The sequence below is a fragment of the Melozone crissalis genome, unplaced genomic scaffold, assembly GCF_028551555.1.
Source record: "Melozone crissalis strain CALT ecotype California unplaced genomic scaffold, PUWL_Pcris_2 ptg000036l_1, whole genome shotgun sequence".
In the NCBI taxonomy this organism is placed as follows: Eukaryota; Metazoa; Chordata; class Aves; order Passeriformes; family Passerellidae; genus Melozone; species Melozone crissalis.
This window is the reverse complement of record NW_026535814.1, coordinates 4281281-4309185: the sequence shown is the minus strand read 5'-3', so window position 1 is coordinate 4309185 and position 27905 is coordinate 4281281. Positions and strand designations below refer to the sequence as shown.

Sequence of the window (27905 nt, the reverse complement as noted above, 5' to 3'; positions counted from 1 at the left end):
AATGGATTCTTTTAACATAAAAATTCCAGATTATACCTCAAAAAAGCTTCTTCTGAAGAGAAGGATGTTCACCATATTGTAATTTCAGGTTGAACAACATTACATATTTGTTCAAAACCTCTTGTAATTGCCATGCTACAGTGTGTGGTAATCATTCTGTACACGAGAGGGTTCTCCCCAGTTTTTTGATTGCAGCCTCATACAATGAAGGAATGATGCCAAGGTTACTTGTCTGTAGGGATCCTTTTATTACATCTGTTAACATGATTGAAACTGTAAATGACTCAAGAAAGGTAATGCAGTTTCACTGTTGTATAAAATTGTTATCTTTAAGTGACATAAAAGCATTTCAAAATTCAGGTATTTTTAAAAATTTTATTTTGTATAAAATGTTGTTGTTGAAGTTTGAAGACTGTATAGTGGATAAATTACTTATAATTTTTAAAACTTGAAGAAGGGTGAAAATATTCATATCTTTTCATATTTTTCCATCTAGAGACATTGGGAAAACAGATACCCAAACAGATTTTGTTGTTGTTGGTTTTTCTTTAACAGTAGGAATTCTTGTAGTTATTCAGTTCAGTGTCATGCACAACAATTTTCTCTGTGGGGGAAAAAAACCAAAGAAACATTTTGAGTTTGTCTGTACAGTTCATTGTATTTTTCATTCTGAAGGTGTACGGATGCTGGATGGAGATGTGACAGATATGGTGGAAGCAAAGTCCCTAAGCCTTAATCCCCAGCACATCCACATCTACAGTGCCAGCTGGGGGCCCGATGACGACGGTAAGACCGTGGATGGACCCGCTTCTCTAGCACGTCAGGCCTTTGAGAATGGCATCAGAATGGTAGGTTGGCTTCACTCGTGCCTGGATCTGCTCTCATGTGCACCTTTAAGGGTACCTGTGCCCACTGCATGCAAGTGCTCAGCATGGGGAGAGGCAAACGACTTGGAAGGAAAGAAGAAAACTTCCTTTGCATAAAACTGGAAAGATATTTTTCTTTTGTAGTGACCTGATGATCACTGTCATCTGAAGTATGAGCTCTGTTCATTTTCATCTGGAATACATAATCCTCAGTGTCTTTTAAAACTGCTCTGAGGGAGTGATGTAATTAGAAATAAATTGACTGAGAAATGCTACTTTGCACATCAAGGCTAACTCATCAAATCTGAGGTGCAAAGAAATTTTAAAGCAAAACCTTTGACTGTGTTTCCTTCTTTCTTCATTTCTATTTTGCTTTGTTTTGCATGATTTCTTAATGTAAGTTTGATGATTTTAATAGGGAGCTGGGGGGCAGAAAAAAGTCTATACCCATGGTTCTTTTACCATTTATGTCTGGTCTCAGAGAATTTACAGTCCTGTAATGAGGGGAACACTAATGGAACTGCAAGAATGCAGGGGGTCTTGCTCCAGGAAGTTTTTGTTTAAGCATATATATGTGTTTGTTTAAATGTTGTATTTCATGTAGGGAACAAAACTGTGAAAAGTTCAGCCTGAATTTCTGTACCAGAAGGACTCAGCCGTTTCCTCACTGAAATCTCAAGTTCTCAAACTGGGCATAAATATGTGGAATAACTTGCCAAGAGCATAGATCTTGCCTACAAGCATTATTGTTCCACTGTTATTATTAGAGCAGTAATTTGAGAAGATACCCTACAGTACCCAGATGAATTTCATTTTACCAGCACATTGTTCTGTATGTGAAATAAGCACCAGTCTATAGTGAAAACATAGCATTTAATTTTCAGAGGTAGGCTTTTTCTGATAATGCAGAAAAAGGTTGGTATATTTTTTTGAGCAATAATAGAAGTCATATTTGATACAAGTCAAATTATTATGTTTTACAATGTAACTTTTATGTCATTTTATCAAACTTTACTCTGCCTGAAGCTGCCCATGAGGTCTTGAATAGATCTAAATATTTCCATGTATTTGGATATTTTATCTGTCTCTGACTACAAAAGCTTCATTTCTACTCAAGAAATACAAGTACTTTTAAAAACTTACATTAAAATGTACTGCTACAAAATACAAAACATTTAAAGCTAACCTCTAATTTTCATTCTTTAAAATATAATATAGACTGAAAGATTGTAAATGCATGTTTTAGGAATTACCACCTTCCCTGTTAGGCTGTTTCCAGACCAAGAATTACTTCAAGATGAACTCTTTTTTTTCAATAAGTCATGTCTTTCTGTATTCAGATAAAGGTACTTTCTCTGTATTTCCTTATACTGTCATAAGCTGTGTCATTTTAAAAGATGAGGCAAATGGAAGAAGAAAAGATGAATTTTCTTTGACCGAATATGCCAGAAACGGGCTGATTATTCAAGGTCGTGTTTACATACTCAGTCAAACATAGATTTCCCTAATGAGTCATAATAATTGTGCAGTAATAATAGGCAGACAAAAATACTTATTGTGTTGTATACAGATCCTTACTCTCCTTTTTCAGAAATATTGAACTGAACAGCAACAGTATAACATCTGTAAATTCAAGTAACATCGTGTCTTGGTTTTAGACAGTTAAAGTGGGCGGACACTCCAGAATCAGTTACCTTCCCTTTTAGTTTTGACAGTCCCCATTCACCAATAAGGAGAGATGAATGCAAGAAGGTATAACTGTGAAATAATAACAGTTTAAAACAGTCATTAAAAAATGAAATAGGAACAGGAAAAACTGACTGTGATAATCAGTAGTTATAATGTTGCTGAATTTCGTGGATTCCTCATGGACTCCCCAGAAACAAAGAAAAGCAAAAACAACAGAGAAACTCTCCCCTGAGATGGCACTCTCCATGCATGACTGTATGTGTGGAGAGATAAGGGGAAAACGGCAAACAACTGTTACCCCCAGGATGGTTCCCTCTGCAGACAGCCTGGGGTGGAGAGAGAGAGAAGAGAGGACAAGAACAGCACAGCAATCGAACCTGAGCAAGTAAAAATCTCCCTCCTCTCCCCAGAAATCAACCAACAGGGCAAAAGAACAAAACTGAAAGAAAACATAGAGTCCCTGGGTCAACAGCTGGAACTCATGGAGGAACTTTGCCTTCTCTTTAGCAAAAATAGCGGCAGGGGCTTGGACAACTTGTATTCCATGCCCTCCTGCTTTGACCAGGCACTGCTGGCAGTTTGGGGCAACCATATGGAGTGGGGGCTGTTCTATTTTTCTTGGCTTGGGGGTGTGGCTGCTGTCTGCCTTGTGCCATCTCAGCTCACCCAGCAAGATCAAAAGAGAAAGAGCACTTTTTCCTGAATGCCCCCAACTTTCAAAAAGGACTAACAGACAGCCTGACCTCACTGTTCCTTTTCTGGCCACTGGGTCTCAAAGAGACAGCAGCAACTTTGGGCACAGATAGATATGGAATACAGTAACATTTTGGGTTACCCAGAACACATCAGTACAGGAAAACCTGGCAAAACCTTCTTTCAGACCTACACAAAGTCTGAAGATTGATTATTCTTAATTTATTATGCAAGTATCCACACAATTGTACATTATAATTTTAAAATGGAACAGCAAAAGGAAATGGCAAGATTTTTTAAAAACATCTGAAAAGGAAATTATGCGTGGCTGGCTTTGTTAGGAAAATCAAAGGTAGTGCTGAATAATAACTTTGATTCGGGCATAATCAAGCTCAATTATTATTTTAAATTTATTATAATTATTGCATAAAAATGAAATGGATGCAAGAACCATCCATTGTTGAGTTTCCTGAGAGACTTTGTTCCATGAAAAAAGCACCCGATTTATCTTAAACACATATTCTTCCAATTAACAGCTTGTGCTGTGTGTTTCACAACTATTATTATTTTTAAATCTGTTGAACTAATATGGTTACACCTTTAAAATCCTGCATAAAATAATAAAGATGACTGCATAGTTTTTGTGCAGAATTACAGAGAGACAACACATATCTTGAATTGAAACAGACAAATCTGTTTAAAGAAAGGCTGCTAAGGAATAAATGAATTCATGAAATGTAAATTAAATATACCTAAAAAGTCTGCCCAGGATCAAGATAATGAAAAAGGAAACCAGTTTTTAAAACTGTCACAAGTACTATGATTTTATGTTGTCTTTAACGGTATTTAATGTAATTTTATTAAATTTGCATACTTGAGTTCAAAGAGAAGCCTTGGATGTTTTACTATCAAACAATTTCTGTGCAAATAGAGAACTCCCATTATATCATGCTTTCAGTTGAGAAGGTCCTTTTCTTGAAAATAGCATAGTTGTGTGGAAAATTCTAGATGTCTGTGTTTTAAATACTAATGCATTAGGACTTGTAGACCGAATAATATCAAGAAAAAATCCATTGTAATTATGCAGAATTTGCCTGAAAAAAAGCCAAACAAATGGTGGTATATCAAAAAGTAACATATTCAAGGAAAGATTAGGTATCTAATGTCACATTTCACCCTGTGCTCAAGAGCAAAGCTTAGCATTGCATAATGTGATTGTGGCCAAATCATGTCCTAAGACTGTGCTGAATCTGGGACAAAATGGAGAACACAAAAGCCTTCCTTGATTCATAAATATGAAATCTAAGTATGTTTTTAAGATGCCTGTTGGTGTCTCACAGTCAATAAGCACAATGCTATAAGTGCTTGATGGAGTTGAGTTTGCTGATTCATGGCTCTGCCATGCAGCGTTCAGTCTAGCTCATTTGTATTCACACAAATAAGTCTGGTATTCTGCAATGGTGTCAACATTGTTTGGAGAGGAAAGCATTTCAGATATTCAGACTTGTTCTCTCGTTGTTTGGCAACGACCAAATAATCAAGTTTCTGGGTATGTGAGCACTGTAGATATTTAGCAATTTAGCAATCTTCAATATGAAACGTTCTCATGCATGACCATGCATGACCAGGAAAAAGTGCTTCTTTTTGTAGCAGTTCTTGAGGACAGAATGTGCCAAAGCCATATGTGCATCAGTGTGTGTGGTGTGTTACTGAAGCATCTGAAGCAAAGCTTCTCTGGCAAAGCGGAGCAGGAGCAGACCCTGGGCAATAAAAACACACTACAACACTGACACCTGAAAAGCAGACAATTCTTACATTGAAGGATTACAAAGAGCTGGTTATCTCACTCTCCAATGTCTCACCAATTGCATGTTTTATGTTGTTTCTGTAGTACACATCCTTGAAACACATGTGGAAGTGTATATAAATCAGCAACTGGTCAGGTCATCCTTAATATAACCTAGAGAGGGTGGAGAGGAAGGGAAATCTGCATGGAAACTTTGGGCACAAGCATCTTCATCTTATTGCTGTGACACCACTCTGTTTAGTGAGCTGGACTCAAGCCAAAATATTTGATGGACATTAATGATCAGATGCTGTGTGGCTGGACCTCTTGTGCAAACTCAGCTTCATGCCTTCCCACCCATCATCATTGCCCCTTCTCATCTCTCGCTTCAGCAGCTTTGGCTGCAGAGTGTTTGTTCCAAGTGCTTGCTGGGTACAAGCACTTAAATCACTTAAAGTGACCCACATGGAAGAGTGAGGGAGAAAGAGGAAGAAAAGGAGAAATCAAGAAGAAGGATTTAACAGTTATTATTATCATCATTATCATTACTGTATGTTTCTGCTCCAAAAATGGAAGAGATTGTTCATCATTTGCAGGTGTCTAGGCAGAGGTTTGCTCCCAGTGTTCTACCAAAGATGTTTCTATTACATTTATTTGTCCTGTCATCATCTCTCCGCATTATTCTCAGGAGGATGTGTTGCCTACATCAAGAGGAATTATTCCCTTTTACTTTGCCAGAGAACTGCATTTCAGAAATCTAAGGCAGAAATTACAGCAGGAAGACTTCTAGTCAAATGTGTCAAAATGGCTGGGTTTTAATACATTTCACATGGTACCCAACAGATTTTTTAAATTATTTTTTAAACTGTGTATTGTGTGTTTTCACCTTGTACAGCTGTTGTTTAAGTCTAAATAACACATATCAGTGTTTATGCATGTCTGCTATCTTATATGGATATGTTTTGCATGCACAAGACCTCCTGCACATTTCCAATAAGTAGGCAAAAAATACTTGTTGAAATCAATCAGAGGTGTTAGCGCTGTACTTAGGGATGGTCTTAGAAGATATGACTTCCAGTATGCTGATATAATCTAGTGTTAGGTCTTGGCATTTATCTATAAATATATATATTTGCATATATGCTATGTATCCTGGTTGCATCTATGATATAAAGTGAACATGAACCTCTGATGAGAAACATGAAGTATATGTCTATATCCATATATCTATCTTATCTATATTTAGGTAAGATATAGATATAGATATATAGATATATAGATATAGACGTATGCTTCAACATACTAAGTTAAACTTTGATTGGCTCTGTACTAGAAGTGGATGCTGATTACATAATAGAACTTGAAAAGTCCTTCAATTTTTTATCATTCTATTTCTTCTTGCTGATGTCACAAGACATAGCACCATTGGCTTGATATTCATAGTTCTAACATCTAAGCACCTGCCTTTTGTCATAAGCCCAATTAGCGAAATTTCATCCAGTTGTTGCTTCATCTACATCCCTGTTTTCCTGATCCATCTATTATTTTCTGGTTTCTGTAAATCTTTTGAGAAGAGCCAGTCTTAACTGAAATCTCATGTCCATGTCTTTGCAAGGCAGTAGCAATCTTCACTATTGAAAATAATATAGCTTATTACTCATCTAAGTCTCTGACTTTTATTTCCACTGTAAACTGCCTCTTTTGCTGTATTTATGCATCTTAAGGTGTTAGAAAACTTGACATCTAATCATTACAGATTTTGAGCAAGGGATCTCTTGGATAAATTGAATTGGACCATAGGACATAAGAGAGGAAATGACAGCATGGGTCATCCAGTACAGCTTTCTACCACCACAGGGATTGTGCCATTTAAATACATTGAGCCTTTTATGTTGAATAACAAATCAAAGTCTTTTCCCCTCTGATTCTGTTGGTAGAACATTTCATGGCCAAAGTTAATTATTGGTTAGAGATTTTCTTTTAAGTTACAATAGGGTTTCCTCATGTGCAGTTTTCTGCCCATTTGTTCCTGGATATGAATTGTGCCTCATCTTAAATAACTTCCCTCCCTCCATTTTTGTTTCTGATACATTTTTTGATTAGTCTCCTTTCAAATTTCATTTCAATATGATAGACATGTGACACTCACTGGTCACTTAGAAACTACTCTGTCTATCTCCTTGCTCAATAGAGTAGTGCTTCTCCACTTCTTCCAGACTGAATTCTTTTTTTGAATGCAGGTGATGGCGATTACTAGACTCACTAAGATGCTCTTTCTCTTTTAGGTCAAAATACCTAATAAGTTTGTTTCCCGACCTCATCCTTGAAATACTCTACCCAGAATTTCCTTGACCTCTATGTTTTTCTAGTAAAGCCTGTATTATTTCCCGTACAATAATTTCCAGTCCCACCTTAATGTTACAGTAATGTTCATTTTCTTTTGTTTCATTACTGATTTCTTGCAGGGCTCATTACATCTTTGCAGAAGCCTCACAATCCGGCTCTAATACATTTCTCTGCATAAAATAAGTTACCAGACAAAAACTTCAGAGGTTTATCTGAAATTCTGAAGTGTTTGTTGCATTTTGAGCTTTTGTAAAGTAATGCAGGCATCACTTACTGACCTTTAAAATCTGTTCTGCAATCTTAAAAGTGATGTTTTGTATATTAAGTTTCTTTCTGTTAGTCGGAATTTACAAATCAGACTTCATTCTTTCTGTTTTCTGGCATTATTATTTCCAGTGTGGATACCAGAATGGGGCATACAAGTTTAAGGATTTTCCACGCGTGCATAGTATTGCTTCTATATTCCCTGGATGGATTCATATAGACCTGACTTACTAATTCAATGGACAGACTATTTTAGGGTAGCTCATTCCCAGCTGATTATCTTCCATAGCCCTAAACTTCCTAAGCCATCACTTTGCAAAATTTGTTCACCTTTCTTTATTTCTTACCAATAAGCCTAATTTCTAGGTCTGACTGCCTTGCATTTTGCTGATGTATTTCAGATGCTTTAATGACTTTGCAGATGTGGTTTAAACTTGATATGATGTAGTTTTCTATGCATGGGGGTTGCCCAGCAAAAATTAAGTTAGGTGATAACACATTATTAAGCTAATAATAGTAATCCTTTGCTCTGCTGTTTGCACACAGTTATCAACTTCTTGCATTCAAACAAAGTAGAATATTGCCTTCCAGTAAATGAAATAATATTTAGGCTCAGTGATACCTGAGCCTTTATTTTGTTTGGGAAGTATGTGAACAAAGTGTGTGAATCAAATGTATGCAACTAACACCAAGACAACCACAACCCACATGTGAAGTGCAGAGAATAGATTTATTCCATTGCCTCACTGGCTGCAGAATTACAAAGAAACAAAGGGATATACATGCATTGCTGAGCTCATTTTAGCAGGGTCCGACCCCTGCATTACATATCAAAGAGCCTGGAGCATGCATAAGTCTTCACCAGGCTGTGTTTTACAATCTCAAAACCTCTTATCTCCCTTCCCCCCTTACAAAGAGGCCCCCAGCCTACAGGAAGAATGCTTTTAGGTCTTTAACAACATTGTGTTATCTACTCTGTGAAAATTTAATTTCTTCTTCAGCAGACAGAAAACAACCCAAAGCAAACACAAATACGTGAATTCTTTCACACTGAGTATTTTCTAACATCTCCCAGGTGCAAGGTTGGTCTCTGAGCAAAAACAATTCTGAAAAGAACTTAATTTACTCTCTCTCCTCTCCTATCTCCGATTTTCAACCATTTCCGCCCCACACAAAGCTAACCTTAAAATCTCACTCCTTTGCCTTCTGTGAAAAGATGAGCTTTTTCACAAATAATCAGCATGTAGTACAAAATTATGCAGAAAAATAATTAATATATCAGAAATGTTCTTCCATTGCATTCATTGAAATAAAAGAATCCTAAAAGATGGGAAAATTTGTAATGAGAGTTACAGGAAAATATAACCAAAATGTCCATTTTCCTTACAATGTCGCAAAGTGTACTGGAAATCAAAACTATTTGGTTACCTCATCCCATCTCACACATGCATGGAAACTGTTGAAACAAGCAAGAATAGCATTGCTGGTTTTGGACTTGCCAAAATGCCTCTGGTTTTGCATGCACACCCTGAAACAGGTGATATATTGAACATTAAAAAACAAACAAAACCAAAACCCACTCCATTATTTTTGTGGAGTAAATCTTATTTTGAAAAAACAATACTGAAAAGCAGCTTTGGCAAATTAATCTCTTTCCATACACTGAAGTATATAGATTTCAGACTATGCCTTTTTGAAACATGAATCTGGTTTCTGTGTGTGAACAAATCACATACACATTTCACTCATATATTTGAACAGTAGTATCTATGTATTTCTATGTGTCACATAGGAAAAAAGAGATTTCTGGAATGGAAATCACTGGAATTTTGGTGTCAAAAGTTTTCTGTGCAAAGAATTTAACAGTTTAAGGCACAAAACTGTGAGGGCAATGACTTTCCACACAGCCTGTACATTGTTTCTTAAATGAGCACTGTGGGAGACAGACTGAGCAAAGTTGTTCCCTAAGTCCTCAGTCTGCAAAAGTAGAAGTGAAGCAGCCATATTTTCATGTTTATCTAGAAGAGAAACTTATTTGCAGAAGATAGGAGGTTCTTTTTGTTAAACCCCAGAGTTCAATAGACTTCTCTGAACCTGAAGTTTTCCACAAGGAAGAGTCTGTTGTAAGTCATGAAAAACAGCTGTGTGAATCTAGTGGCCCTGGGCTCCTTCCTAGAGTGTTTAATCAGATAGCAGTATAAAGGCAATGAGAACTGCCTGAACCCATCCCATATAATGGGTGTTTGTGTATAACATCAGTCACATACCCAATTCTCACACTGATAGCTTTCCTGTGCACTGCTTGTTTATTTTGGCTTTGTATGCAGGGACAATTTCACCTCTGATTAACTAGAGACTCTTCGGACAACAGAAATTTTGGCAAAGCAAGCTCTTGTGTTATCGCATTGTGTTTGCCATAGACAATTTGTTTTGTCCTGGTAACAATAGTAATGATACTGTAGAGAGAGAGCCTCAACCAGAACTTGCAGTCCTTGAGCTGGCTCTGTTTTGTTTAGGTAAATGAGAAATTCATTCCAATATTCCACATGTTCATATTTCAGGTTTCAGCCAACAGTTCTTTTGGTTGCACTTCAGGCACTAATTATAGCTCTGTGGGGAATATCTTGGAGCTATTTAAACTGCTTTACTCATGAAGAATAAAGTAAAAAATACACTACTCGAAGCCTACATATTGAATTGTTCCACTGATATGTCCTGATAATTAGTGTGTAAATACATACATGCTTGTGGATATTCAATATTATTTGTACATTAGAATGTTTTATAGCTTCAATGTTTCAAAGGTACCATATCCTAAGAGATAACAAAATACTTTTTTTCCTCTTTTTTTAGCATGGTTAATTATTTTGTCTTTTGTTTTCTTAATTAAGGAGCTAGTTCAGAAGTAGCCAGTAACCTTTCTTAGCAATCACTTCCCTTTCCAAAAATATAAGATAATCACTGTTTTATGTAGGTAGTCATATATTTTTGCATTGCATGTATGTTATGTGTATATAGATTGCTGTGTTTTAGAAACAGGAAAGATTTTATTTACTTCCTAGTTTTCCTAAGAGTAAAAATGTAACTTCTAATTTTGAAATACACATATCTATTTTTGTTCATTCCCCCAAACATGCATCTTTATTTATGCATACCTGTTTGGCTAATTACTCATTTCCTCATAGATACTGTGAGTGTGCATTTTTAATAAATTGAGGCACAAACATTATTTTTTGAAGACCTCAACATAATTAATGGCCTGAGAAATATTTCCTTTTGTTTGTGATTTTTTTCTTTCATATCTGAGAAGACTGTTAAAAAAAAAAATCTGCTGGGCTGTCTTCTGGTAGCAATTTAGAATTGCTGACTTGGATTCTCAACTTACCATTATCTGTTTTTGGAGAGATGCCTACTTTAAAATTCAGTGCTGTGCAGTCTACAAAAGAGTCTTTTAAGAATGTTGTGCCAAACTATTTTTCATTCCCAGATAAGAGGTTAAATGGACTGGTAGAAACTCAGCAGGAGCTAGGGGCTGCTACTGGTCAAAAGCAAAATGCTGACAGTGAACAGCTTGGCAATGCCGTGTCCCTGCACAGGGCAGCACTGTCCAGATCCTATAGAGTGCAGAAATCAGCAGAAACTGGAAGAAAGGGGATGTATCTCACAGGTGCATTTCTCAGGATGCTGTGATCCTTGGTGCTTAGCACTACAGTGATTGTACTATGCTGCAGCTAAAAGCCATGCCTGCATAGTAGGATTTTTAGGTCTCCAGAATGCTGGCCTCTGTTCTGCACATTCAGTTATGAACATTTCCTCTTTAGGAATTAGTGTTTAAGGAAGAGGTCATACCATGGGCTTCTTTTTCCAGCTTCCACTTCAGGATCAATTTCACTTTCTGGCAGTAGTTTTTTGTTCTTGGAAACATGAAGTAATTTTAGGACAGTATTGGGGAGAATAGAGGAAATTAAATGTTTAGGCTCTAGGTGTGGATAGAGTATCCTTCTTTCTCTCTCCATTTTATATTTTCATGGTTTGTTTTCTGCTCTAGTGTGCAATTTCCAGCATACTGGTGCCAAATTATCTCTCCCTGGCTGCCACCTCTGTAGCTCTTAATTACTCCAGTTCAGCTGTTCTGTCCTCTGCTTTTCCTGCTCCTTCACATTTTCTTCCTTGTTCCTTGGTAAATTTGATCATACCTATCAAGTCAGTAACTCACTCCACAGGCAGAGAGGGTTATTGGGGCACTTGATTCCTGGGCTGGAAGTAATCAGGATTCACAGGCTGGATTAAGGCAACTTGACTTGTAAAGCAGTGAATGAATGTAAAGTCTAAAATTTATAAAATAGTGTGATTAAAATTTACTTGACTGGCACTTATTGTATTTACTGCATCTTTATTATTTTTTAAAGAGTGCTGTAAGCATCTTAAAAGTGTGTGGGACTGCTGGTTGTCTTTATTTGAGTGTGTGAAAACCTCTACCTTAAAAAGGTTCCTGCCAGTACTGCTAGTTCATTCACTCATAAAGATGTGGTGCATACACAAACACACACACTTGGAGCAGGGGATGTTTCTGTAATAGTATAAGGAAATTCTGCAGATGTCATTATGAGCATGTTCATACTGGCTCTGATTCTTGACAGACTTAACCTGTCCATGCTGGTGAACTGGAAAAAACAAAAAGGGGCTTTTGTATCATTTACCTGCTTGCAATTTGCTGACCAAGGAAAAGGAGGCATTAGCAGAAAAAAGACAGAATGCCCCAAGATTCTTCTTTCATGCTTTTACAAGTGCAATTTCTGCCTTTGGGCCTCTTTGAAAACAACCTGAGTCCATTTCATTTAAGCTGTCTGTTGAGTACTCTGGCTTTGTCTAGAAAATGTACTAGAAAATTGTACTGTGGCTGGGTCAATAGCAAGTCACAGGCATCAGTGAAACAGTTTTTCTTTGCATAATGGGACAGTTAATTTTTTTCTTTTAAATGATATGACATTTTATGCAATTTAAGAAAGTAGACAAGAAAAAAGGATAACTTTTCATAGTGGTCTGATTTGGTGCACTGACAAGCACAAGTGTGGAATTATGGATGCCATTCACAGTTTATAGGAGGCAGCCCCTAGCTGTCATTGCAAATGGAAGAGCAGGAAAAACTTTGTGCCTAGAGGGGAGGGAATGAAATTTTAAAATCATAAGACAAACATTGGGCATACTTTGCTGGACATGCATTCAACACTGGTCTATACCTCTTCTATAGAAGAGTCACCAACTCTTAGTTTTGCTCAAGTTCTGTCCATATGATTTGTACATGCACCTTTGCTTTTGGTTGGCTTCTTGGCATCTTATGGCTTGACTTTTTGTCTGATACCCTTGGGCACCTGGCAGATGACAAATGATAGATTTAGATAAAAAATAAATAAAAGCTACATAGCATGTACATAGCATTGCATGTGTGTTTGCCTTAATTTTGTAACACAGTCCAACTATTATTTAACTGTGTTTATTTAGATGATACCAGCTGAGAATAACATTCACATACAGTAGAACGGCTGACACTCTTGCTCTACTTACTTGGTGGGCATAGTTACTAACAAGTTTGTATTTTCTAAGCATGTTTGGACTGCTGAATTGAGAAATTAATTAATTTTAATCAAGTTCATAGACTCATAGGATTATGGAATCATAAAGGTTGGAAGAGGCCTTCAAGATCAGCCAGTCCAACTGTCCACGTACCACTACTTCTGTAGCCCCTCAACCATCTATATTACACAGCACCAGATCCAGACTTCTGAACACAAGTGTTGAAATTAGTTTGGAGGGTTGAGGTTTTTATTGTTTTTAAGACTGCCATTTGCTTTCCAAATATCTTTTAGAAACAAGATGTCTAGCATGTTTTCTGATCTGAAGGTAATGCTGTTGTTTTCTGTGAACTGCTGGGCTCATGTATATGTGCACTTTTGCAATGCATTAGAGGAATGGCAATTCTCACTTTGTATATAGAAAGTACTCTTTTCCATTGGTCAGTGCATCTGGTATTTACTTTTTATTGCAATAACAGAGACATTGATCCTTTACATATTTGCAGGAGTCATTAGTTTTAAAGATATATTAGCCATAACCTGTTTACCAAAAAAGAACCTTAGCATGAAAACATAAATCCAGGGGCAAATGGCTATTAGTTTTAAGGCCTTGCCCTTACAATCAAAAATCTAAGTTGATGTTTGTCATGTTTAAATTATAAATACATTTCTAAAATCCATTGGCATGTTTTCACCATTTTTTCAAAATTTTGGCCAAAAATTATTCAAATACCTTTTTCTGCAGCTTGTTCATTATTAGCACAGCAGCATAAGTACACATCTAATGAAATAGATTACACAGAGGATAAACACTCTAAATAAGATAGACTTATTAGGATAAAGACTAATAATACAGTGCAGTGAAAAGGTTTGTATTGCATGGGACAAATCATGTTATTCTGCTGTTTGCATGCAGAACCATCTGATGGTAACAGCAGAAAAATGATGGATAGACTGCTACTAGTAGGACATTTTTCTTTATGCATCTTTTTGAGAAGTTCTTTTACAATTTTTTAATTTTTTTTTCTTCTTTTATAAGTGGAAGCTATGGTTTGCTTACCCTGAATTCTCATTTCTTTGTCTTGGTTGTATTGTTGGTTATATGAAATTGCCCATGGGGTTTAGCCATAATATACTGCTTTCAAGACCTGTGTGTGAAGAAGAAAGGTGGAAAAGGGGGCTGTAACACTTCATAAAGGTTGTCTTGAAAACAAACAAACAAAAAATAAAAACAAAACAAACCCAAAAAATTGTAATATTTAAACAGATCGTGTCTGGCGAATGTGGATCTCGTAGTACGTTAAACTTGGTACCTTGGGATTTTTCTCACTACTTGAAATGTTTCTCAATGAAAATTTGAATTTTAGAGACATAACTTCATGTAGACATTAGTCAAAAGAATTAACTTACTTTGCTGGAAAGTCTTTCCAGGTAGTATACTTTTATTAAACTCACAAATTATCTCCATGATAATTGAGCAGTCTCTTGGCAGTCTGGTGAAGGCCTAGGTGACTGGGAAAAGGGAAACATTGTCCTCATCCTCAAAAAGGGTAGAAACGAGAGCCCTGGCAACCACCAACTGGTCAGCCTCACCTCTCTTCCTGGGAAGATTATGAAATAAATTCTCCTAGAAGCTCTGCTAAGACACATGGAGATCAGGGACATGATTTGGGATAGCCAGCACAACCTCACCAAGGACATTGGCATTATTATCTGGTGTTATTTACTGTCTTCATTAATGATATGGATGAAGGAATCTAGTGCATTCTCAACAAATTTGCTGATGACACCAAACTGAGGAGTGCAGTCGATACTCTTGAAAGATGAAACCTGACCCAGAGTTACCTGGACAAGCTCAAGAAATGGGCCAGTGGAAGTCTTACGAGGTTTAATAGGACCAAGTACAAGGTGATGCACCTGCATCAGAGCAACCCTCAATGTCCACACAAGCTGTGGGATGAACAGATCAAAAGCAGTCTTACTAAGGACTGAAGAGGGACTTGGGGGTGCTAGTGAATGAGAGGCTAACATAAGCCAACAATGTGTGCTTGCAACCCAGAAAGCTCACCCAGTATGATATTTTACTACTTCATCTGAGTTTTCAGCATGACTTTCTTGGTACATCTGGATAATATAGATGCAGACCAACAAACACTGTATAAAAGTTGTTTCTAAAGCTGTGCTCATGCCACTCATTTACTTAATTTTTGTAATGTCAGATTCTGAAATCTGCTAAATCCTGTTCTCATTTCAAATTCTTCTCAGGGTAGTTGGTTTTTTTATTTTCTTCTTCTCATGAGATGTCTTTTTGGGGAAAAAGACCTGGCTATTAAGCAGTTGAGAAGAATTATTAATCAAATCTTTTGTACTGTTTCCAAACAGGGACGAAGAGGCTTAGGTTCAGTCTTTGTTTGGGCTTCTGGAAATGGTGGAAGAAGTCGAGACCACTGCTCCTGTGATGGCTACACCAACAGCATCTACACTATCTCCATAAGCAGCACAGCTGAAAGTGGAAAAAAGCCGTGGTATCTGGAAGAATGTGCATCCACACTAGCTACAACGTACAGCAGTGGAGAATCCTATGACAGGAAAATAGTATGGATTTTATTTGTTTTTTCATGTATATGTGTTCGTATTTGGCACAGTGACTTTGGGGGATGGAGAGAAAGGGAAACCATTCACACAAATATCTTCCTTTTGTTTTAAATCTAGTTATCAATAGTTCTAACATTTTACATACATATTAGCAGTTTACCTAGATACCTATTTTCTCATATTTGTTTTGACACAGCCCCAGTCCTCTTTTACATTCAGTGACTGTCACTTATTACTCATATTGCTTTCCATTCTGGAAATATATTGGAAGGAAAATTCAGCTCAGTGCTCATCTTTTCTGTACCGCTCCTCTTCTCATTCCTAAGCAGACAGCATCCATTTTACCTAATGTTCTCATCTTTGCTGGAGAATGAAAATAGTTTTAATTCTGTTGGATAATCTGTAGATATCATTAGTATTTGTACATCCTATGTGTCTTTGCAAAATGAATGCATTCCCATTACTTTCCAGTACTCAACATTCTACTCCTTTTAACCTTTTAGTCCTTTATTCTCAGGTGGATGAGGTTTATAGTCCTCTTCTCTGCTTATTTATTCAAGTGTTTAACTTACAGAAATTTATTACTTCTGGATCAGAAAATTGAAGGATTTGGAGTGGTTTTTTTCTTCTTTATGTTTTCTTAAGGACTCATCTAACCTTTCTCTCTGGTCCTTAGCATATTCTTCTCTTGGTGTCAATAAAGAGTTACAAATATTTGGCTCTATGTTTTTTTTTTTAATACTGTCTGCCTTGTCTTTCAGGATTCTGGGATGCTGGCCATCCCTTCTTGGATTCTTTGTTATTTTCAGATGGTCTAATTTTTGTTTTAAACTTGTTCTGAGATCTTTCTAAATTCCAATGATTTTTCTGTTATTTAGTTGCCGCTCTTCACTGAAGTCTTCTCTCTCTTCCTGACGTGTTTCTTGTTATCCCTGATAAATAATAATAAATTTTAAAATTACTGTATCTACTAGGAGTCCTCACTTCTGTGGTTAAATTCCCTTCACTGTCCTTTAAAAGACGTTCACTAACTTCTTCATGTTTCAGTGAGACTAACAAGCTGAGCAGATGGGATTGTGGTCCTCCAGCCTGACCTCTTACTTTGCCAAGTCTGTAGAACTTCCCTGAGTCCTTTGAATCCAGCAGTTGCTGTCAAGTCAACAACAATTTTTATAAGCAAAATCAATATTGGTCTCAAAGTTTTCTGTGACAAAAAATTACCTGAAATTTAATGTAAGTGCTTTTAATTATTCATTGCCATTAAAAGATCTCTCTTGTTTGCTCTCTGGGGCCCTTTAGCTTTGATTTCTAAGCATTTGGTGTCACAGATTTCATTGCTAATATGAAGACCGCTCCAGTTGTCTGTCTTCTCTCTGCCAATGTAGCCCAGACAGTTAATCCCTTTTGATAATGGAAGGTAAGCTTCTTGTATCATTCTGTCTAAGTCATGTTTACTTATAAACCCTTTTTCACGTTACAAGCTTCTAGAATCCAAACTAGACACACCAGGCAGGCAGCAGCAGTATTCAGTGACCAAAGCACTGGAAAATGGGTGCCTGTGTGTGCCGGGTCAGTTTTCTGTTAATATATTGACTCTGACTGAGACTTGTTAGCTTCACTGTCATGTGATGTGTCTATCACTGTGTGATGCTCAGCCCACTTTCAGAGCTGCTGCTTCTCTTTTCCGAAGCTGGTGGTTGAAGGAAATATGTAAGGGTAGTTAGGGTCTCCTTATCCCACTGTTAACAACTGGCTGGTTTAGTACTCACCTTCAGATCAGCCCTCATCGGCACTTTGTCATTTTCCATGTTTCTCCTATACTCATCTGAAGGTGCTGGTGTTTTCTTCCATGTCTTTGGTAAAATCTTTACTGTGGCCAAGAACCAAATTGTAGAAGACAATTGGTTAGCTCTTGAATGATAAGTCATTTGGGCAGGAATCCTATCACAGGGGGGAGGCCTGCAAGGGAGAGTAGGGCTAGGAGTAGTATTGCATTTAAGGATGGGATTTTGGTTCATGCAGTTAATAGGGTGGATAGTTTCAGCACATCGATTGTGTTTAAGGTGAGGAAGACATTTGTAGTTATCATGGCGTACAGGTAGAAGTTGAGGAGGCTGAGTTTAGGGTTGTAGATGATGATAATTGCTATTCAGCCTAAGTGGGAGATGGAAGAAAAGGCTAGGATTTTTTGGGTTTGTGTTTGGTTGAGGCCCATTCGTCCTCCAAGGGCTGCTGAGAGGATGACTAGGGTGGTTAAGAGTGTGGGGTTAAGTGAGGAGGAGGTCATGTAGAGTACTGTGATTGGGGGAAGTTTTATGAGGGTGGGTAGAAGGAGGCCGGTGGTGAGAGGAGAGCCTTGGAGTACTTCTGGGAATCAGAAGTGGAATGGTACTAGTCCTAGTTTAATTGCAATTGCTGCAGTGAGAATCAGGCAGGATGTTGGGTGGGTAAGTTGGGTGATGTCTCACTGTCCGGTGTACCATGTGTTGGTTATGATTAGAAACAGCAATCATTTCTTCTATATGCTATCTTCTATATGCTATAAGAGTGTATATAATTTCTCTGCTTCTAATTTTTATTCATGCTTACATTTTTGGACCATATAATTATCCCAGTTTAAATGAATGTATTATACATTATGTACATTTTAAATCTCTTAAATTTTAATATTTTTAAAGAAAAAATACTCTGTATTACGTGATGTGTCTTGTAAAATCCTGAGTATATTACTTTCAGCCAAATTGATGGCCAGAAAAAAATACTACAGTACTTTGGCACATTTCTTTTCCAACATCTTATCCACCATTGAGTATACTACTAGCTAATTAATCTATTAGTAATTAGTTTAAATCCTGTACCAGCTGTTTTACACTAGATCAAAAGGTGGCAAATAGATGACATTAGTAGGACAATACTGCTTACCCTTTTTAAAATAATGACACTATGCAGGTTTTCTGTCAGTCTTCTGGAATTTGAGCAGTGTTCAAACATTTGCTAAAAAAACACAGTAGTTCCCTTTTCAGCTCTTGTAAGAGCCTTTGGCACTTCTAATCTTTCTAATATTAACTTGTTATTTAAAATAGAGATAAATAGGACGATGATTTATCATCTTTCTATGCTCTGAAAAATTAATTTAGACTTTTTTTTTCCAAAAAGAAACATTCCATGAAATAGCTGTTTACTATAAACTATTATCTTTGGACAATTAAAACAGTATTGTTTTGGGGATTATTTTGCTTGTGACGTATTTGAAAATAAAACACATATTATTTTTTAGGGTTCACCATTTAATCTTATCTTTCCTTATTGACTTTCTGCATCTTTGTTCCTCAAAAGTAATTAATTGCTGTTTTTTTATATCCTTGCTCATGTTTTTAATATCAAGTAGTATATCATCTCTGTATTTCTCAGTCCTTATTTGTACTTTCCTACATTGCTAATTTAAGCTTTATGCATTCCTCTGATTTCTTAATAGATCTAATTTTCTTGATTGTCATCCATTCTTTTCAGTTAATGCACACTTTCTGCTTTCACAGAATTATTATTTCAGTAAGAGAACATTGCTAATTTCTGACATTTCACTCTCTTACGTCTTGTACTAGGATCAAAAACACCTGGAAGCGAGGTGATCTCACCTTTGTTGTTAAAGACTTCTCATGAAACACAAGCATATAATTTTTTAGTTTACTGAAGTATAGTACCCACCACTTCTGGAACTTTGCAGTGTGCTAATACAGGCAGGTTAATCTCTTATTATAAGATTTTTGAAAAGTATACCTTACAAAGGAGATAATAATTATATATATAGAATGCACATAAATTACCCCATAATTAGAAAATTAAGGAAGATAATTTACATAAACATTATTGAAAAAAATTTAAAATATTACTCTAAAAATTTTCTTAACTGGAGTCTCCCTTGGAGATCTCACATTAAATATCAGAGATAAGTAAAAATAATTTTTAATTGAATTCCATGAGTTCTATAAGCACTGTTTGTTTACTAGACAGATGAATTGTTTTTACTATTCAGATCAGCAATTCAGTTCCATATACCAGTTTTAGTTTAGTCGTACAGTGTGCATCATTTTGCACAGTAAATGGCAAAAGTCTGAGTAGCCATAAGAATTAACCCAGGTCTGTTGACCATTTGTTTACCCGAATGTAATTTATCCTTGGCTACTCTTGTGCAAACCAACCTTCCAGTTGCAGTTGCAAGAGTCACTGATCCCAAATGCTTGACAATCAGACTATAAAAATTCCTACCAAGATTCTTTTTCCTGCACGGTATTATCACTTGACTTTTGAAACACACAACTCTTCCATGTTTTACTGGGGGTACTTGGTATTTAAAGCCATGCAAGGCTGTTCCCTTTCCAGATACTTTCAATGATGAAGTGATAAGCATAGTGGAGATAAATAGCTTCTGTTTGGGTTGTGTGTAAACCAGTTGTCCACATAAGGGATAAGTATGTGATTCTATTATGCTACAACCCAGTGAGAAATTCCATGAAATTGTGGCACCAGCTTTTCAAACTGATTGTTGAGAAGTCCTTTAAGCATACACACCCTCTCATGGAGACAGGAATATTGCTGTTACCTGTGTGACTCTCTTGCTTATAGTCTGTTTTAAGAGCATTCATGATTGTATTGCTATTCTTGTCTCAAATTCAGTCCTCCTAAAGTCCTATCACGTATCATTTACCTTGAAAGGAGGTCTTATTTGAAACGAAAAGTGAACTCAAGACAGAACTGAATATTTCAAATAATAAGCTTTTTAAACTTCTCTTAAGTGCTAGAAGAGTCTAGAAACTATGTTTTCACTGATGTACCATGCATCCTTTTCCCTGCATTATATCTCACACTTTTGTTTAAAATGGTGCTCCTTTTGAGTCAGAGGTTGTCTTCATAACTTTCTACAAGAAACTGAGAGCTTGCAGCAATTTTAAGGAGAAAAATAACAATATTGGGTGAATAGAAAGAATATTATCAAATTTAAATTATCCAAATTCTATTATGCTTATTAATTTATATGCAGTTGACAAACAATGCAGGGTTGAGCTCTATGCCAAAATTTGAAGAGTAACAATACTTGATCAGATCATAACATGATTTTGTTTGTTGGAGTGAGACTCCTACATTCTAATACCATAGCAGTAAACCAGGAAGAAGTGACCTGGCGTGGGATTTACAACCAACATCAAATGAACTAACTTTTTCTCTTTCTTTTTTTTACTTTTTTTCTTTTTTTCTTTTTTTTTTTTTTTCATGTAACACAGCACAGATTTCAGTATCATGTGAGATTCTACAGTGTTGTGGTACAGAAATACTTACCCAAGACTTAGGAACAGTGAATGAGTTACAGTTGTATAATGTCATGTTTCACAGGTCCTTCCTGTTTTTCCTTGCAATTCTTTACCTGAATATCTTTTTTTTCTTTTCCTCTCTGTTTTTCTATCCAGTAAGTATATGAAGAATGTATTATAAGGTAAATGAAAAACCAGTAACCAAGTATTACAAATTCACTTTGTAGACTAAATATTGTTATAAAAATGATTCAATTTCAATATGGAGTAATAGAATCACAAACACTTTTATAACTACACAAAACACTATTTTTTCTCTTTTTATTACTATAAACTTTTTATAATTCCTTGTTAAAAATATATGATGTAATATAATTTTAGAAGTTTTTCTAGTCTTGGAGGGGTTTTCTTGTCATGTACAATGACAGCTTAAAATATTTTAAGCTAACAGTTACAGGTAGACACACCTTCTTGGAAGAGTTCCTTGCTGTTGAGGAAAGTACACCAAGTGCACTTGACTTTATACTGTACTGAGTTTTATTGCAGTGATAGTTGGCCTCTTATGAACCAAGTTTCCACCCTCTGGATATATTAAAAGCAAGCAAATATTCCAAAGATGCCAATAGATGTATGCCTTTTACATAGACTCTTATGGAAAAGGACTAGAATTACTTTTAGGTGTTTTCAAAAGCAGCTGCAAAGTGCTGGCACAGTTACAGGCATAGAAACTCTTACAGAGACAAATGGACAGTAGGTAAAGACTATAAAATTATAGTTCTTTAGAGATGTTACCTCACATACTCAGTGTGTACAGAAGTATTCACTAGTCATATGCAGTTATCAAGGTATTTTTTCATATTATTCTCTTCTTTGCTACTTTGAATGCCATAGGACAATGCTTAAAGATAGGTTCCCCCTGCCAGACCATGTGGCTAGGACAGGTTAAGCATCATGTAATAGAGTTATCTGTATGGTTCTTATCAAACATATCGCACAAATTAATTTCCTTTGAATTTGTTTTTCAAATGATTTCATGACATACTAAGATTTTGATATCAGAAAGTTCCCCATAGATATGATTTATAAGCCAATTAAATTACTTATCTCCTGTAAATAATGTATCTACTTCATGTTCCACCTGTTTTGATGTCTTTTGATAAATAGTAATTCATCTGCTGATGTTCTGTCTCTTCTTGTTGATAAACTTCTATTCTCAGCAGAACTTAAAACTGAAACAACAAAAGAAAGCCCATCCTGTCTCCTGCCAGTTCCTAAAACACAAAAGCCTGCTCTCTTCAGAAACTCACTCAGGTTATCAAGATATGCGCCTGATAATCCCAGGGCACAATGTGACGTCTTCTCTTCTGGGTACATACAGATGCATAGGCTGTGTAGAATGTAGAATAGATTTTTGTTAAAATCTTTTCACTTCTAGGGACACATTCACAGAAATCAATATGTCTTGAAGAACTGTAGCAGAAGGTAAAAAGTTATTCAATCACTTCGGAAAACTCATGTCATGAAATATGAAATACAAAGAAATGCAGAGGCTTAAGAGAGGGTATATGAGCTTGTTCTCTGCTAACAGAAATCTCATTTTTTACTTTATTCATTAATTTCCCAGTTGGTAAAACTATGGGAAGATTGATGATTCAGCCTTAATAATAACTGTACAAAATTGGCATCTCCTTCAGAAAGCAAGTTGCTTCTATGAAACTGTTACAGTGTGTCTAGATTTTTTCCTTTAATCAATGCCTGGTTTTTCTGAAAACTTTGCACCAATGCCTGTGGGAGGTATTACAGTGCATTGCAATGATTTTTATAATTTATCTTTGCTTTTCATCAAGGTGTCTGTGGCTAATTTCATGTTGATTAAACTAGACAAATACCAGAAACTTTATCATTGTCTTCAAATAAACCTCATTGATTCAGCTTATTTAGAAGTTGTTGTAACTCTTGGCCCTAGAAATACTGCATGGACTTTTCTTGCAAAGTTGAATCAGCATTTTTGCAGATCAACGACTGTGTTATACTCAATGAAAGATTTAAAAATTTCTCCTTCTCTCCACCCTAACAATCAGAATGACTGCTAATATGCTCTAATGGCAGCTTCATGGTGCTATCAAACACTACATCCTTTTATTGTGATTGATGATGTTATGTTGCTCAGGAATTTGGACATCATTTTTCTTCTTGAAATTTTCTCACCTTTTGGTGATCATGTACTCTTTTTTCTTGGGGTAAATGCAACAGTTCCCTGACAGTGAATCCATAGTGATGAAAAACACGCCTCGGATCTTGGAGGTAATCTACACTTAAACATCTTAGCTCCTGTCAGCAACTTTCCTTTGAATTAGCTCAATTGGCATTCACACATACAAAGCTTTCTTAACACATTTTCAGCTGAAGAGTCTGCTGTAAGCAAGACAAGGGCTCAAATTGCTACCACAGTATCCATTTAGAAGAAGTTAGAGAGATGTCAGGGCTTGTTGTGCTTGATATCTGTAGTGACAGGACAGTGAAATTTGTCTGGAAGGATGGTCTTCCAGAGGATGAGAAACATGGATAGCACAATTCAGGTGAATTTCACTGTATTGACGGAAGTCCCCTCCTGTGACAGCACTTTTTTTTCCTGCCTGAGCTCCTGGATGCTTTGTTGCCGTTTATGCTCTTTGCGGTGCCACTTTTATGCAGGGCATAAAGTACCAGGATATGAAAGACATGAGCATGTATTAATCCCTTTTCACTCTGTTTCCTGGCCTTCCTTCTGGTCCTTGCCATAGCTCTGACCAGTATTTTCCAAATGGGACCTCTGCATCTTATATATCTCTGGGTGCATGTCATCATCTAGTATTCAGACTTCTTAATTCCACCTGGAAAATCCCCACTTGAATTTGCACATATAGGCAATGCAGTGTCAGGGCTGTTCCTGCTGCAGTTTCCTCTCTTTGTCACAGTTCATTGTCACAACACTTATGCAATTTACATGCTTTTCCCAACACTGATAATTTTCATAATCTAAATGAATAGACAGTCAATAGGTGAAGGGGCAACAGAGACGGAAATTACACAAACATTTTATTTATGGGGTTTCAACTTCTAGCCAATGACAGATAGAAGAAATTAGTTAACAAGGTGTGCACGAACGAAGAATATTGTATAAAAAGGGGGAAAAACTTCTGTTTAGACTTCAATAATCAAGAAATCCAGCCCCTGGTAAGTTTATTCATTTAAGGATCCAACATTATAAATGCTTTCACGTGTCTTATTCAATTTTTAGAAGCTTCCATATTGTTTCACTTGCTCCCTAATGGTTTTCAACATCTTTTGGTGCTGTTAGCTCCTTTTCTGTTAAAAATCTTCTGTGTTAACTTGCATATGCTTACATGTTGTGTGAATTTTCATCAAGTGTGAAACCTATCCTTCCTGCACACATTTGCTTATATTCTGGCCAGATGAGATGCAGCTGGATTTTTAGATCACATTTCATGTATCCTGAGGTTTCAAAGCTGTGCTCTATGCTTTTTTGTGAGTTTTTTGATCATCTGATCCTCTCCTTCTCCCATCTTTGTGCAAATCTGTGTTAGAAATTAAGTGCAATACTGGTGAATTAGAACACAATAATTCCATGTTCTTAGATAAAATGTTATGTAAGCAACTTCTCTGCCCCTCAGAGGGGGCAGGGACTGAAATTCTCAGATTAAGTTTGGACATCACAGGTCATGCACCTTCATGGAGGTTTCCCTGCTGTAGACTGCTATCTTCAAACAATTGTTCTCCAGTCTGCATGGGTTTTGCCTGAGCTTCTGCTAGGTAGAAGTGACATCCTACCTCTGTTGCATTGCTCCTGCAAAGAACTACTTCTTCAGGAAGACAAGCACAGAGCAGAATTGACATTGCCTTGAAAGAAATAAGGTTTAGAATAAACACATTTTTGTGTGTGTTTTACATTCTTACAAAAATCATCTGTCTAAAATCATTATTGGATAGAAACATCCTAACACTAAGTAGAAGGCTGTATGTCTAGTTGGTATTGCACATTACAGTTTGTACATCCACTTAGATTACATACAAAATTACATATGTGCAGCATGTAATTATCTATACATAAGATGTAACAATTTAAAACTGAAAACATCTAATTGGCTGGTGATGGCTGGGCCAAATTTTGATCGCATCAGGATTTTCCGATTAATTACTGCTTAATTTCATGTGATTTATTGCATAAGGAGTAAATGAAAGATTAAACATTTTAGCATGAGCAAAACTGAATTCTCTTGTGTCACATAATTCCACTCTGACTTCCAGCAACCTAATAAAACCCTCCATACCTCTATATAGTCTCTAAAATGTGCATAAGCAGGCTGTATATAAGATTTAGTTCCTTCCTGTTTGTAAAGCACTTTGAGATTCTTGGAGGGAAAGTCCTCTGTAAATCCATATAGAATGAAAGAATTGCAGTTGTGCAGTTTCAAACCCCTCTGCATGTTTTTCTGGTTTAGAAGTGTCTTTGTTGATTGGAGCAATATAGAGAATATTGTCCAAATTCAAGTTCAGAACAAGTGTCTTCAAGTTCAGAACATCTAACATCATGTATCTTCCTTTGCTTGCAATTAAAGAAGAAAATACCCTTCACATACAAGTGACTCATTCAAGTATATGAAACATGCTCTGATTTCTGAAGTTGTGTTCTAATTTCACACATTCAATTTCTTCCAGATTACTACAGACCTGAGGCAGCGTTGCACAGATAGCCATACTGGAACCTCAGCCTCTGCACCTATGGCTGCAGGCATCATTGCCCTGGCACTGGAAGCAAAGTAAGATCTGAGATATATTCTGAAACAAAAATTAAGCATACAGGAAGATATTTCTCGTTCATCCAGCACCTTTATGCAGACTTCACACAGTGCTTTAGAAACTTTCTTGTGACAATACACTGTGACCTCCTAAGGGGAGGAAAGATCTCCATGCTTATTTCACATGAAGGAAGGCTGGCACTGTGCAGATACTGACAGAGTACTCAGTGTTGAAGTAACATGAAACACTGTTGAGCACAGGTGGTTTCCATTAAATTATGTATAGCATCCTCTCAATATCTTACAATTCAGTTAGAAAGCTGCCTAGGTCTACTGTACCCTGCAGGGTACTGTAGGTCACCTCCTCCATTCACCAGGCTCTTCTTAGCAATGTCTCTTCTTGAACACTGAAAGAGGTTTGGGAGGTGTAGGTTAACCTGAATATAAGTAAATGTAGTATGTAAAATAAAATTGCAATTTCTGCATGCTGGCACAAGTCTGTTTTTTAACACAGATCAAGTTCGTCAGCTCTAAAAATCATTAATAGTGTAGCTCCATAGTCCTTGTACCTTTAGCTCAAAAAATTTCCAGTCTTAAAAGCATTTTTTTAGTTGCATGATTTGGCTCTTTATGCTTAATATGTATCCACAATGTACTTCATGGAGCAGCAGAAATGTGGGTGATCTTTAGGTAAATCTGTATTTTAGAACCTTTTGCATTACTTTGTACTCTGTTGGATAAAACCTGCAGGTCTAAGATGGAATGCTTCACCCTGAATCCTATTCAATCTTTTTAAGTTCTAGGAGATTGATTCTATTAAATTCTTAAGAAAACTAGTTTCCTGTGGGGTCAGCCATTTTCTTTGAAGGAAGTAAGAAATTTGCACACAATAGTAGATTTAAATTGTGTGTAGTTTGTAACACTAGAATTATGTTTTCATCTTTCATGTTGCTTTCTTTGAAGACGGCTTGACCCAATATTTGGCACAGAATATTTTTTGCCATTGAGTTATAAGCATAAGAGTTTGTAAATGAAGGCCTGACATAATCTTAAGTAGTGCGGCACGTGTGGCATTATAATTGTGTGTTCTTAACGCAGTTATCAGAGACAAAGGTATTTAGGGAAGTTAATATAATGTTGTTGTGGGAAGTTTTTAACTTTTAAATGTCCTCTTAACCCCAGTTTTAAAATCCTTAAGTTCATTTCAAACAATCTGCAAATGCAGATAAGACTCTGTCTGTGTACATTCCAACTTGCTGTAAGTTTTTCTCACTATTCTCGTTTAATGAACTGAAATTGGTAATTGATTAATTCTGTTTTGTTGTAGGTGAAAGATTCAGAAAAGTTATATCTTACAAGATCTGCAACAAAGCAGATTGTGACATCTTAAAACAGACTGAGAAGCTTACCCTTTTCTCTCAGTGACTCTACCAGGGGGAAATCCATATTAGTGTATATGGACCAGCATTTTTTTCCAAAACTAATAGTAGCTATGATAGACATAAAGACAAAACTGTGGTAAAGCTTTATGTGTGGTGAGGGAGACAAAATGTGCCAGTGACTAAATATCCTAGTAACTCTTTTGTATTTGTAGTACTCCATTGCATGGTACTAAAAAGGGTTTCAGAGTGAAAATGTGTTGACTTTGCCTCCTTTTAGAATCTGTTCCATTTCATTAAATGGAACAGATTCTAAAAGGAGGCAAAGATGGAAGGTTCTGTTTCTAGATCTTAGCCTTTGTATTAGGAATTATATTAATAATACCAATACCATAGGAATTATATTAATAATACCATAAATATGGGTTTTATTCCTTTGAGTTTCGTTCATTAACTTTTCTCTCTTATGTGCTCTTAAAATCTGCCACTGCTGCTAACCACAGCCACTAAATAAAACAGAAAAAAAAAAAAAAGGTAGTTAAAAAGCAGAGAGAAACTAGGGAGAAAAATAGTTCTCATGCTATGGCTTCCCATAGCATGGTTTTCTTC

At 36.4% G+C, this 27905-nt stretch overlaps 1 protein-coding gene across 2 annotated transcripts in view; it reads left to right on the top strand.

Annotated features, from left to right (window-relative positions):
* The window catches only part of PCSK5 (proprotein convertase subtilisin/kexin type 5), a 228426-nt gene that overhangs the window by 95513 nt on the left and 105008 nt on the right, over positions 1 to 27905 (top strand). For both annotated transcript variants that reach the window (XM_054283563.1, XM_054283562.1), the window contains exons 7-9: positions 676 to 848; positions 15600 to 15812; positions 25838 to 25938. In XM_054283563.1, the coding sequence (XP_054139538.1) occupies positions 676 to 848; positions 15600 to 15812; positions 25838 to 25938 (487 nt within the window). The remainder of the gene's footprint in view (positions 1 to 675; positions 849 to 15599; positions 15813 to 25837; positions 25939 to 27905) is intronic.